General features: G+C 39.7%; 1 protein-coding gene across 1 annotated transcript in view; it reads left to right on the forward strand.

Annotated features, from left to right (window-relative positions):
• Positions 1 to 14,574, forward strand: part of SPOCK3 (SPARC (osteonectin), cwcv and kazal like domains proteoglycan 3) — a 237,746-nt gene that overhangs the window by 162,343 nt on the left and 60,829 nt on the right. The window contains exon 6 of the mRNA XM_045550706.1: positions 12,932 to 13,055. Within this exon, the coding sequence (XP_045406662.1) occupies positions 12,932 to 13,055 (124 nt within the window). The remainder of the gene's footprint in view (positions 1 to 12,931; positions 13,056 to 14,574) is intronic.

Raw genomic sequence — 14,574 nt, forward strand, 5'->3', positions numbered from 1 at the left:
AATTACAAGCAACAGGATCTAGTCAACATTCTCTGTTTGCTAATAATAAAACTAAAGGCAGCAACCGCAATCAAAACAGCAGGTCTGCAGGGCACAGTGCCCAAGCTTGCTGCTGAGGGCAACTGCGGGGCAGGGCGTGCACCCCGAGGACTGCACCCTGCATGGGCCAGCATGAGTCTGCAGCGTGCAGTCTGCCCAGACCCCAAGGCAGTGGCTGTGTTGGGTCTCGCCCTGGTCGGGGCCCCCAGGCAGTGGCAGTGGTGGCAGAAGTCCAGCAGCCCAGACAGTGGGTGATGGGTGCTGAGGGCTACAGGCACGTGCTCCACCTGGATTGCTCAGGAAGAGCGGGTGAGCGGGACTGCCCAGGCCACAACAGAGGGCAGCGGGCCATGGCCTCTCGCTCTGCCCAGATTCCCCAGTGAGGGCAGCTGGGGGCACATCACCTGCCCACAGCTGCACAGGCACCAGGACCCCCTGCTCTCCCCTGACTGCAGAGACAGGGTGGCTACAGCAGTCACAGATAGGATCCCTGGGCAGAAGTAGTGCTCTGGGGTTGGGATCATACAACAGCACCAGCCGCGGTGCCTGCCCGGGCCTCCAAGCCAGCGTAGCTTCTCTGTGGAGCGTGGCAGCTGCACGGGCTGCGGTCAGCCTCAGTGCCAGCCCGGAGGCTGCTGTGCTGGACGGACCCCGCTGCTCTGGCTGCAGCATCCTCAGGGCATGCGCGGAGCACAGGACCTTCTCCTCTGTCCCTTCCTAAATCCTAAACTGCCTCTGGCCCTGCCGAGCAGCTCCTCCCACTTCTGCCTTCTTTGCTTCCCTCCCATCTCCTCTCCGCGCATTCCCAGTGCGTTCGCTCCGACCACTGATCCAAAGGTGGTAACTCTTCGTCGTGTTGTGCAGGCTGCTTCTAGTCCACCATCGAGGCATCCACATCTCAGATATTTCTTTTACAAATATTTTCTCCCGGTCTGTAGCTTGTCTTCTCATTCTCTTGACAGCGTCTCTCACAGAGCAGACATTTGTAGTTTTAATGAAATACAGGTTATAGGTTCTTTTCATGGATGTGCCTTTGGCATTGCACCTATAAAATGATTGCCAAACCCAAGGTCATCAAGACGTCTCCTATGTTGTATTCTGGATTTTGATAGTTCTGTGCTGTACATTGAATTCTGTGGTCCAATTTGAACTGTTTTTTTGAAGGGCGTGAGGTTCGTATCTATATTCGTGTTCTCTTTGTGTGTGGATGTGCAGTTGTTTCAGCACCATTTACTGAAGACTGTCTGTTCTCTGTTGTATTGCCTTTGCTCCTTTGCCAAAGATCAGGAGACTATATTTATGTCAGTCTGTTTCTGGGTTTTCTATTGTCTTCTATTAACCCATTTGTCTGTGCCTTCGCTAATACCACATTGTCAATATTACTGTAGCTTTATAGTAAGTTTTGACATCAGGTAGTGTCAGTCCTCCAACTTTGCTCTCTCTTTGGATATTTTGTTGATTATTCTGGGCCTTTGTCTCTTCAATTCAATTAAACTATAGAATAAATTCATCAATGTCTACAAAATAACTTGCTGGGATTTTGACTGTGATTGCGCTGAATGCCTAGATCAAATTGGAAAGAACTCATATCTTGACAATATTGAGTCTTCATGTCCATGAACATAGAATATCTCTCCATTGATTTAACTCTTCTTTGATTTCTTTGACCAAAATTTTCTGTTTATCTCATATAGATCTTGTACATGCTTTGGTAGATTTATGCTGAAGTATTTCATTTTGGTGGGTGCTAGCATATATATAGTATCATATTTTAAATTTCAAATTCCACTTGCTCATAGCAGGCATATAGGATAATGATTGACTTTTGTATATTAACCCTGTATCCTACAACCTTGCTAGAATTGCTTATTAGTTCTAGAAGTTTCTTTGTTGATTCTTTTGGATTTTCTACATGGACAATTATGTTATCAGTGAACAAGGACAGTGTTGTTTCTTCCTTCCCAATCTATATACCTTTATTTTTTTCCTCTCGCCTTAGTGTATTAGATAGGAATTCCAGTACAATGTTGCAAAGAAGTGATGACAGGGTAACATTTACTTTTATTTTTATAAAAGATTAGACATAATAAAAACAATTGAACATTATTGGGATAAGTGGATCTTTAACAGAAGTTTGTATATGTCATTATTCTGTAGCATATAAGTCTCAAATAGAATATAACCTAAGAATCTAACTTAGTTCTTTGGCTTATTTCATTATCTTTATATTTCTTGCTTATCTCTTTTTATATTGATTTTATAAATATTTTTAAAAGTTCTATTCAACCTAAATAGGAAAAAAATGGATAATGGACAAAAACATAAATTAATAATAGAAGAAAAGATAATGAAAATTATCTTTAAAAGATATTTGATTTCGTTGATAATCACAATGTGTGATACAATGCTATATCATTTTCACTGATAAATTGACAAATCTTTTTAAAAATCTAATTGTATAAGATCATTTACCATTCAAATACTGATGGTAAAGCTTTTGCATTAAAATTTGTAATATCTAAATATATATTAGAAATAAATGTGAGAGTGTGGAGAGAATTTTAGTTCACTGTCAAAAATTATTTCATGCCATAAGAACCTCTGCCTTTGGAGTTCTGTGATCTGTTGGCCACAAGTGCCTTGGAGGCTATAGAGCTACTTCAGGACATGCACATGTTGCATACAAAGTTGGCGTTATTTGCATCCTTTTTCAAAAATACTATGTGTAACAAAATAAAAAGTCACTTGTCATTATATAATATCTTAATGAGTAAAAGTAAAAGTAGAACACCTATCGAATCAAATGGAAGTCCAGGGTGCTTTTTCTTTGTAATTTATGAGTTATTTTTACTACTCAAGGTTGAAACTGCTACCACTGGGGAAATTCTCTGGCATTATGCTGCGTTATATCTGCACACAGTTAGACCCACATTGTCTACCTGAACTCTGTTAGTAGATTTTCTGTCATCACTTGCAATTATGAAATACATATGTGGATATTTCTTTAGGAAACTTTCTGCCACTGCCATTGGCCACCTAACGGCTCTTTTTGGGAATTTAAGCACTGTAAATCCTGAAATGAAATCACTCTGCATTCTTCCTTTTTAGACCTGATGACAATGTTGAACTGAAAGAGAGACTTCCTGTGTTGTTTTTCTGTGTTCAAAAATATGGCTATTGTTCCTTTAAGTGTACCCCCATATTACAGAGAATGATTGCAGAGTTTGAGTTAAGAGTTTATTAGTTATTAACTTGCTAAAATAGAACATAGGGCTACTTTTGTCTACAGTGACTGCAGCGTACATACCTGTGCCAGTTCTCCCACAGAGGGAGAGGGCAGGCATCGTAGGGAAGGGTGGACGCTAAAGTCCCTTCTGCCACAGCTGGGTTGCAGGGGATAAAGGTGGCATTTTTCCATTCTGTCAAAGATAGAAGCTTAAAAGCTAAGTTCAAAGAGTCATCAGAGAGAACAGATCTCAAACTTCCCCACAAAATTATTTCAAATGGGATCTGGATAGCATAGCCTAAAGCAAATGCCTAAAGTGGCCATTTTCTGTTAAAAGATGTGTAATTTTCCTCATATCTTCAAGACAGCGGAGTTCCATAGGTTTACCATGTGTGCTGTTGGCTCTGAGTATGCTGACACGTTCCTAAGCACCTACCGGGTTCACGCAGTTACTGAATGTGAAACTCAATGAATAATTCATGTGCTACATTTTAATTTCTTCTCATGTTCTATATTTAGTAAAGCTTTACCATTTATTCAACATCTGCATTTCATCCCAGTCTAAGGGTTTGTAAAATTTAGCTTCACCAAAGGGATTATTATGGCATAATTTATTTTCCTATGATGACTATGCTATTCAAACAATAATCCTCCTATAAAAATTCTCTGAGCTTTGAAGAGATCTGTCTAATAATCATTCACTCAAGTAGTTGTATAAAGTTATGTATGTAAGTTCAAGAAGAAAAAGGTTATTTTATTTTTCAGTGGGACATAGATATATCTGCATACTCTTTTAAAGTGAGTTTTAAAATGAAATAAAATAACTGGAACATAAGTTTAATGCCTTCATGTGGTTCCCATTAGTTATCTCAAAGAAGAATGGATGTCAGAATTCTTTCCCCTTTTACCTTAGGAAATTCAGAAGCACAATATTGATTTCAAGGTATATTTTGGTCAGAATTATATTTTTCCTTTTTTAATTTCTTCAGACTTTCAAATTCAATATTGAGGTTCCTGTGCTTGACAAATTAGGGAAACTCACAATTTTTTAAAAATATATAAATTTACTTGGAATGATTAAATTAATATCTGACTTGAAACCAAGAATATTAGAAATTATTTTCTACGCTCATTTTTTGACTCTGTTAAAATAAGATGTATTTTAGATATTAATATGTCTAGATTGCCTCAGATATTTGTATTATATATGGTAATGTTATGTTGTAACAGATTTACCCCCAAATTTCAGTAGTAGGGCTCAACAAAAAACAATTTTCTCATACACATGTTAAACCAGTAAGTGTGTTCCTAGGGCCAGGCGAGGGGTCTCCCTCCTCACAGATTTGGGGACAGGCTCTTTCTATGTTGTAGCCATACTGTTTCCTAGAGGAGGATCACAAAACTAGGGCTGTGGACAAAATCCTGTTGATAGTCTATTTTTGTAGGGCCTGAGAGCTAAGAATCGTTTCTCCCTTTCAAATGGTTGGGCAAATAATCAGGAAGAGCAATATATGCGATCCAGTTCCAGTGTCCACAGGATGTGCTTGTTACGCAGCACTGGTGACTCATTTGTGTACTGTCCGTTCCGTAATCACTCGTAGAGTTTCTTCTCTACACGTGCCACAGTGATGCATAGACGTGTGTGTCCACTGAGGTTTCAGGGTCAAGATTACCATTAAATTGTCTTTCCAAATATTAATTGTATCAAATCAATGTTAAAACAACAACAAGAAACTTCTAAGAGGAAACACAAACTAGAGATTGGAACAAATGTGATTGACGTAAACTCTGTAACAGAGTTGCCCTGGGTTGGTTTACCTGCTTGCACTTCCCTTCAGCAGGGGAAGGCCGTGGCTACCTCTTTGGAGAGCATTTTCTGGGTCAGTTTAATTTAGCCACGGGGCCTCACCTTGGGACTAACTAACCTTACTCAGTTTAGTAATTGCACTGACCGCTATTCATTCGGCAAACATACTAAATCACCAGCTGTCTTCCCACCCCTTGCAGGCTGCGGGGGGAGCTGGGGGGGTGCTCTCAGCATACAGCGCACTTACTGCCTCCAGTCGGTCAGGGGAAACCATCAGTAGAGCGAGAGACACCGTGGTAAGTATTTTTCAGAGGGAAATTAGCATGAACTTCTAGATTAAGTGGAATTTACTATTCTAAAAAGTCATGTGAGAAACCAAAAAATGCAGTAAATTAACAATGTTCTTAGAGGATTAAAGTATTAAAAGGAGGAAGCCTATGTAAATCACTCTTCCACTTACAGTTGCAGAGAACCAAGTCTTTAATTTCCTGAGTGCTTGCTTCCTAAATGAGTGATGGAGAACACGCTAGAAATTCCAACACAGAGGCTGGAAAGTGTCCTTGATGGACTAAACCCCCTGCAGGAAATTACATAAAATGCTTTGTCATGTTCCTTTACGTGATGACATAAAATAAGTTTCAGGAAAAATGTCTCCTGTTGGAATTGAGAGTGAAGTTTATTATTTTTATTCTGTTCTAATTGAATGGCTTTTAAAATGGCAAGCTAATGAATTTTACCAAGAACTTAACAAATCATTTATAAAAAGTTGATTCAATGACGAAGAATAATGCTATAGAATTTCTACTTCCTGAGTAGACATAAAACTAAGATGAAAAAGTAGAAATCATTGATAGTGCTTCCTTCCTTCCATCCTTCCTTCTTTTACTTACTAATTTAATGACATTTATTCAGTACTTGCTCTGTGTCAGGCTCAAGGAAAGACAGTGGGGAGAGAACCACAGACTGGGAATGAACAGGGCCCCGACGCTGTGGCCAGGGCGGAGGGCACGCCAGCCTGGAGAGGCCGGTCGGCCAAGCACAGACGCAGGATGTGAGTGAGGCCTGTGGGTCGCGCTTCCCGAAGCAGATTCCTTTGGCCCCTCCTGGATCCTCCCGTGCCAGCCCCGTGTGCCGTGAAGCCTTTGCCTCCTCTGTCCGCGACGCTAGGCCAGTCCGCCCACCCCTCCCTTCCACCCTTGCCCGGGCCCACGAGTGCCACATGCAGAGGACCACAGGGAAGCAAACGGCCCATCTTTGGTCTCTGTTCTTCCGATAAAGTTTGACGTCAGATGAGGCATGTTGATATGACTGCTGTTTTTATTTTTTAATCCATAAAATGGGTACTGTTGTTTTCCATTCTCCACAACTGTGACACTCATATAGTCTCCCTAAAAATCAGTAAGGTGAAGAAGTAAAACCAGTGCTGCAATGCGGTGAGAGGGGAGATGGATTTGAGCACGTCTTGTTGGGCAGCCTGCAGCGGTCTCTTCGGAGAGGAGAACAGGCCTGGCCGTGGTCCACGGCTAGCACAGAGGACACACTTGCAGCGGAGGACAGTCTTGTGGCTGCTGATGGGCAGTGTCTGCGTCCCAAGATCCTGCTCTGGACCATAATCCTTCCTTCAGATGTGTAGGAGTTGAGCAGAGTGGGCCGAGGGCAGAATACGCTATCTGTGTGAATGTATGCATAGGACTGATGAGGCATCTCTCCAAACTGGGGACCCCGTTCCTGAAGCTCCTTCACTGTCAGGAATTTAAAGTCTTTCTTTCTCAAGTATCCTCCTTGTAATGAGCTAGTTGATGACCCCAAAGACAAGTCTGCACGTAGTTCCTAGAATCTGTGAACCACATGGCATCCGAGCAAACGTTACCTTAGTGGCAAGGGCTGTGGCTAAGGACCGTTGTGAACCTGGAATGCAGTCACACGTGTCCTCACCAGAGAGAAGCGGAGGGAGTTTCGACGTAAAGAGGAGAAGGTGACACAGATGGAACAGAGAGAGATGCCGCCACACGCCAGAGACACCAACAGCGGACGGGGCTGGGAGAGGCAGGAGCAGATTGTCACCCAGAGTGTCTGGGACTGCATAGCTTTGACATCTCATTTCAGCCAAGTGACACTGATTTCAGAATTTTGGCCTCCGTAACTGAGAGAGGTTAAATGTCTGTTGTTTAGCCAGCAGGTTTTTGGTGTGTTATTACAGCAAACGTGGGAAGCGGAGATATTCTCCAATCTCAGACACTCTGTTTCTGGGGGCAGGGTCTAGCCAAGGGAGACTCAGGCACGTGGTTGGGCAGACTGCACAGAAGTTGGCATGTCTGGTGTGGTGGCTCCAGAGGACGCTGTGATTCAATCCAGTTTGTACACAGGCCCATGCTGTGCTTAGATGACATCTGTCTGCCCAGCTGCTTTCTGCTTGCACGTGGATGGAGAGGCTCAGCCGAGGTTAGGGATATTTTAAGCCACAGAAGGTGGCCCGCACTTTGAGTGGCTCCATCATCCCTCGAACTTCAGAACTGGGAAAAATAGCACAAGCAAGGAAGGAGTAGGTGTTATGACAGGCCTGTCGCCTCATGGTTTAGCAGATGTCGTGGGAGCAAGAAAGAGACCCTGTATTAGGGGAATCTGAATACAAGGTGGGTTCAGTGGGTGATGGTTAGAATTCGTGAATAACATTAAGGGGTATGATTGCAAAGGGCGTATGTGGGACCAAAATGGTGCCATGAGTGTAAGGTGACAAGATAGTCCCTAGGTAGTCGCTGTCACTTCCTAGACCATAGGAAAACCGTACGTCAAGCTATTCGTACCTTTGTGTCTACAAATAAATTCTGAACTCCATGAGTTCAATGACTCTGTCCCTCTGATTCTCCTAGATTTTAAGATGGTTTCTGAACATACCGTAGGGTACGTTCATCAGTACAAAAATGAACAGTATCTAGAAGATGCATAAGTGCTGTTTGTGTGTTAGAGGATGAGCAGTTATTGGGAAAGCTAGACTGGGGGTTTTAGTGCCTAATTCAGTTCCTAGAACTTGGTAAGTAGTTGTAAGTGTAAGTAACAATATATTATAAGTAACAATAGTAAAACTTTTTTGAAAGTCTTTTTGGAGAATATTTTACATACAGTACAAGTTACTGAGCTAATGTTTCCTGGGGAACAGATCCTTGTCTAGGAGTCTGGCCCTGCTTTTGATTACACTGTAAAGAGTCAACACACGCTTGAAAGTGTGCTCTTTCAGGACGGGGAACAAATCGTCTGATGGGGGAAAAGTGCGATGGGATAAAAAAATGTAGCTTTGTATTTTTATTAATTAGTTGTTAGCTTGAAAAATACTGCCTAATGCATAGTGAAGGTTTTATATTCTCAATCGTTTGTTTCATCCTATAAATCAGACTCATGCAAAACAGGGCAGCTTCTTTCTTATTTATTTAGTTTTCTGCTTCCAACAAAGCAGTAAGCAAGGAGGAAGCCAGTACATAAGACAGTGTATGAAGGGAAAGTTATGTTTGTTTCCCTGAACTTCGGATGGCCTTCAATGTCTGTTTTCTTGAATAAAATGCAGAATTTAATTGTTAAATGGTTCTGCTGATGGTTTCAGGTCTATTATTTTGAATAACAGCTAGAAATATTTTTTTCTGTTAACATAGTCGAACAAAAATCAAAAGGATTTTCATCGTCAAGACATATTCTGATATATAAAGTGTATTCAAACAGGACATTTTCTCATGTCTTTTGAGAAATGCTGCACGGTTGGTCATTTTCTCTTAGGTGAAATATTTCTCTCTCTATAAGCTGCATATTTGTCACTGTTATTTTTGAAATGTGAATACATTTTTCCAAATATAGCTCCTTCATATTTAAGAATCACACGTTTCTGTGAACTCAAATCTTAGCTCATACTTTGCTCGATGCTGACACTGTGAGTTACTTAGGGTTGAAGTAGTAACACATTTAATGGTTGTGAGTTTGCTTCACTTATGAACATTAATAATTGAAAAAACTGAGGAATTTCCTAATTCTTATTTTAAATATAGGAAGCGAGACTTAGCAGTCATTCTCATGAGCTCATATTTGGAACAAAAATAAATGTACCTGTCAACACAAATTAAATGGAACCAATTACTATATTAGTTAATTAATCTTTGTACCAATTCCCTAAATCAGAATGAAGTATATGATGTTGCATTATTTACTTCACTGTATAAATTTCAGATTTAATATGCCAGATACACTCTTTTTTTTAAATTTCAGGATGAGGGTATAAATGTTTTGGTTACCTTTTATGTCTTTGCCTCACCCAAGCGAGGATTAGAGGCATGCCCTTCCCCTCTGCAATGCTCACCATGTCTATTAGTTGTGAGTTTACCCCTGCAATCCCCTAATCCCTGGAGAATATTACGACCGTGTGAGCACCATGGTGTTGATCAGTCAGTGCCAATTTGATGGCGAGTACATCTGGAGCCTATTCTTCCGATCTTGTGAGGCCTCACTGCAGAAAATGGGCTCAGGCTCTATCCAGGAAAATACAAGAGGTGCTAGGTCACTGTCATTTCTTATAATTGAGTAATATTCCATTGTATACATATTCCAAATTTTAATAATCCACTCCTGAATCGACGGGCACTTGGGCTGTTTCCACATCCTTGAAATAGTGAATTGTGCTGCCATAAACATTCAGGTACAAATGTCTTTATTATAGAATGTCTTTTGCTCTTTTGGGTAGATGCCTAATAGTGCTATTGCTGGATCGAATGGTATTTCTATTTTTAGCTCTTTGAGGCATCTCCAGATATACTCTCTAGACATCTCTTGGTGGTGGTGATGAAGTTTTTCTAAATGTGAGGTGGTGGCACTGTTATCTTGGACCTGGTAAGTCATATTTATCCAGGAATTTATGAAATATTGGAATTTGCTTTTCTGTTACATTTAACATTTTGTATGTGCATTTCCAGTGGCAAAAAGATGAATGAATACTGCTCTTTCTGTACTTAAATATAATTTGCCTTTTACAGAAAATGAAGTAAATTATTGATTTTCTTCTTGTGTGAATTATATTAGACAGTCTGAGAAGATTTAAGAATGCATAAAACCTATGAAATTTATTATTTCAGATTTCAATTTAGACCCACACCTCACATATTGTTACTCGTATGTGGGAGCTAAATATTGAAACAAGTGTACAGAGAGTAGAAGACAGTTACCAGAGGCTGGGAAGGGCGGTGGGGAGGGGAGATGAAGAGGGGATGATGAATGAGCACAAAAATATAGTCAGATAGTTAGACAGAATGAACAGTATTTGATAGCACAACAAATTGACTATAATCAACAAGTCATGGCATACTTTAAGATAACTAAAAGAGTGTAAGTGGAATGTTCCTAACACAAAGAAATGACAAATGCTTGAAGTGATGGATACCCCAGTTATCCTGACTGATAAATACACATTGTATGCCTGTATCAAAATGTCACGTGTTCCCTGTAAATATATACATTTATTATGTACCCATAATAATTAAAAATAAAAAATTGAAATGGATAAACAATAAAATAAAATAAAATTGAGACTCAAAAAAAAAACAAAACAATTTTGGGCCCAAATTTTCTAAACCATTTTGCATTTTGTTAAATATAAAGTCTGTTTTTTAAAAACTGTCTTACGATGACAAAGGGTTAAGTGCTTTCATTTGGATTTATTAGGTATAGTAAAAAATGCATGTTCACTGTTCTCTCTATATATGGTATGAATAGCATGTGTTAAAACATGAATTCTGGCTAGTTTATATTCATCTAATATTCTATTTATTTTAAGTGAGTGTAGTTAAATGCTCTATTTGTTTAGGAACCTGTTGTTTGGCACCAAGCCGAGCTGCAGTGGAGATGCTGATGTGCATGGCACTACCAGGAGGATCGTGTTTCACTTCAGGAAATCCTGACCAGCATCAAAAAATGCTATTTTTATTAGTACACTTTAGGGACCCAAAAAGGTTTATTTAGTGTTCAACAAGGTTCAATTTGAAGGGAATAAGAATGACTAAGCATGTTTTACCTCAAAACAAACTTATTTTACAAGTATGATGTAATTTTACTTTTTAAGAGCTCGTTTCAATTTCAGGGGTTTTAATAAATCTTCACATTGTTTAAAGATTTAATTTCTAGATTTATTTACTCAGAATTAAATGTGGAAGGTTTTCTAATAAGTCATAAAATTTTATATTCATTAAAGAAATTCATTAGTATAAAAATTTTTAGATTCCATATTTCATTGGGATTTTTAAGGTCTTGTTTGTTAGAAAACAGGAGCCAGGTGAAGAGAAAAGGAGACAGAGCTGTGTGTACAGATAGACGTGAGCAAAAGGAATGTGCACATCATACTTTTCACTACAATTCTAGTCTGTTCTAATAAAATATTTTTCATGGATTAGAAGCCAAACTTGGTAATACTTTCTCCAAATGTATCTGAAGAACAAATAATGTTGCATAATTTTTTTGTCTTGTTTTGATTACACAAAGTGAAAGTACAGAACAAGTAGAATGTTCTAATTTTTTAAATTTCTTTCTGCTGCATTTTTGTAATTTATACATCTTGAAGTGGTGTAGAATAATCTTCCAGATATCTCAGTCATTGTTTTAAGTCCCCTCAGGTTCTTGTGCCAATTATTTAATCAGGAAAAACTCCATGGTTATTTTTTCTCATTGTATCTGTTCTGAGATGAACTCTGTAGCAAGGCTAGTCTTTAATGTGGTCTTTTGGCAGAATGTACAACACTGAAATAAAGAGAAAATGTTTGGGAACTATGAAAGCCTTCATTAAAATCTTTCTGAGAGAGAGGGAATAATAGATATCTAATGCCCATCCAAAACTTGAAACACATAATTTGAGCTTCTCCTCCTAGAATGAAAGTCCTTACAATGCTTCTTAATAGTCTTTTGGGACCACTGGTTTTGTGTTTTTTGTTGTTCATGAAGAGAATATAAAAAGCTAAAAGGAAACAAATGTTTCTAGCAAAATATCTATTCTCATTCTGACAGAGACATCAAATCACTCTCTCCATCAACAATTCTAATGAATGAAAGTTGATTTACTAGAAGACTTCTAAATATTAAATGTTTTTGTATGAATTCCTTACTGCTTTTTTCCTTGTTTTTAAGGCCTTTTCCCATCTCTATGTGAATTATTCACACAAATAGAGAAATAAAGCAGTTTAATCAAAGTTGGGAAACAGTGTTGAGTGTAGGTAGCAAAAGAGAATGGGTTTTCCTAAGTTATTCTGTATCAAAGCCAAATGGATCTATTTTGAGACACTTCTACAAAATAAAAGGGAATTTTCTCTCACTAAGCCTAGTAATTTGCCTCACTAAATACTGGTAGATGCTGGAAAATTGTCATTCTTTGTTGCTGTTTTCTCCAAAAGTAAGCTGCTCTTATTTTCAGACACCCTGTCGTGAATTCGGTGTCTGTTTTGATACTGTTCCTAATGGAACAAGAGGTGACTCATAGAGGAGACGCCAGATACCTAAATCCCTCACTGCCAAGCACGTGTTGTGCCTGTTTCTGGGGCTGCCGGACACCTTCACAGCTGCAGATTGAAACAGAAGGGCCACAGGATGGACTACAGCCACAGTCTGTCTGTCACTAGCAGAATGTATTTAAGGAATTTATTCCTGATTTATTAGAATCAAACCTTGAGATATGAAACAAAGGATTGTAATAAAGAACATTGTATGGATTAATACCTTGAAAATGAGAATACAGTTTACCGACTGTATCTCCAGGAGTTGGAAAGACAGTGGGGAAAAGGAATGTGCTAATGTAAATGTATATTTTTAAATAAATGTACTAAGTGTGCTTATTTCTTCAACAGCATGAAAGAAGCAGGAGTGGGCCATAAGCAACGGAGGGGTCCCCTGTCCTCCGCCTGCAAGCACTGCCCGGCAGTCTACACCAGCCCCGTCTGTGGCTCGGACGGCCACACCTACTCCTCCCAGGTAAAGACAACTGGAGACATTTAGTATGAAATAAGTCATATATACTTATTAGTAAATTATTAGAACTATTAGCTATCTCACGTGGTCATCCAAACAATTTATTTAACTTTTAAAATAATATGAATAATCTCACTGGTTTGGAATATGATTCGATGTATATTTGTTTTTTCTGCATCAGTTTGAATTACAAAAGCTGTAAACACTCCAAGCTCTCAGATATGAAAGCCAACATTTCCTTTGTCACTCGCTACTGTGAAAGAGGTCAGAAATGTCAGCGTGCTGTGTGATAGCATCAATAGTCATTATTGTAGCAATAGCTGTTACAGTGTGTCACTAGGGTTATTTTTTATCTCATATGTTATTTCCTATATTATCTCATTTAAGCCTCCAAAAAGCCCTTTTAACAGATGAGAAAACTGAGGCTCCGAAAGGTGAGGGAGTTTGGCAGGTTTTGCATATTTATTGACACTGAAGCCACACATCCCTGTCATCTCTGACTCAATGCCTTTGCTTCCTCCTCTGCATGTGCTGCCTCCCAGCTGGGTGTCCCTTATTGTAAAATATTTAGAAATTTTTAAGGACTTTGCCTAAATAAGGCATTGATGACTTTTCTTTGATTATGTAACGGAAAAAAAGTACAGGCTCACAGCCTCTCACCCGAAACCCTTGGGGCCAGATACATTTATGGATTTAGATTTTTTAAAAATAGGCTTTAGAGAGGTAAAATGGCACACTCCGCAGTCCCCCATGGGAGCCTCCCTGTAATCAAACATCCTGACATCTCTCTGAGGAACACCTTGGATGTTCTCATCAGAAAATATTCACAAGATCTATAAAATAACCTTGCCTAAGTTCATATCTGGTTTGTCTTACTGCAAAGTTAATCCCAAAATTTTTTTTGACTTTCTGAGTGCTTTGGTTTTCTAGATGCCTGCTTGTAAACTGTACTTTGTCCAAGAAAATATTTTCCTATAACCTCCACTTGCATTCTCTAATGACACATCTTGGTGGAAGCGTTCTAGTAACAAGGCAGATAAAGGCCGTCATTACTACACACGCCACATACGAGGTGCGACGGCCGTGTGTCCCTCGTGAAGCGGCTGCACGTCCGTCTGCTGACGTTTCAAAGATGCGCGCAGACCTGGCGTTACTGCGAGGACAGGAGGGAGCGTCAGGGTCTTCTCCACAGGGCCTTTGTCTTGGTGACTTTACTGTGGTCCGTGACCTCAGCCTTGCAAGTTAGAGAATTCATGCTGTCAGCACAGGAAGAGAACTCTATCTCTTATTATCACCCCCACACAATGACGTGTAAATCTTTATACTCTGTTACTGAGTTTCAGTGAAGGATGCAGATGGTGATCTCAGACCAGTAGGTAGAGCGACGTGGGAAGCAAATTGCAACCCCAATTTTGTTAAATGAGCACTGATGGTTGAACACGCTGAGTCAGTGGTGGAGAGATTGGGATTTCGAACGGCGTCCAGCCAAGGTAGACTTATGTCTTTCTCTCCATTAGAAAAA

This window comes from Lemur catta, chromosome 5 (genome assembly GCF_020740605.2).
Source record: "Lemur catta isolate mLemCat1 chromosome 5, mLemCat1.pri, whole genome shotgun sequence".
NCBI lineage: Eukaryota > Metazoa > Chordata > Mammalia > Primates > Lemuridae > Lemur > Lemur catta.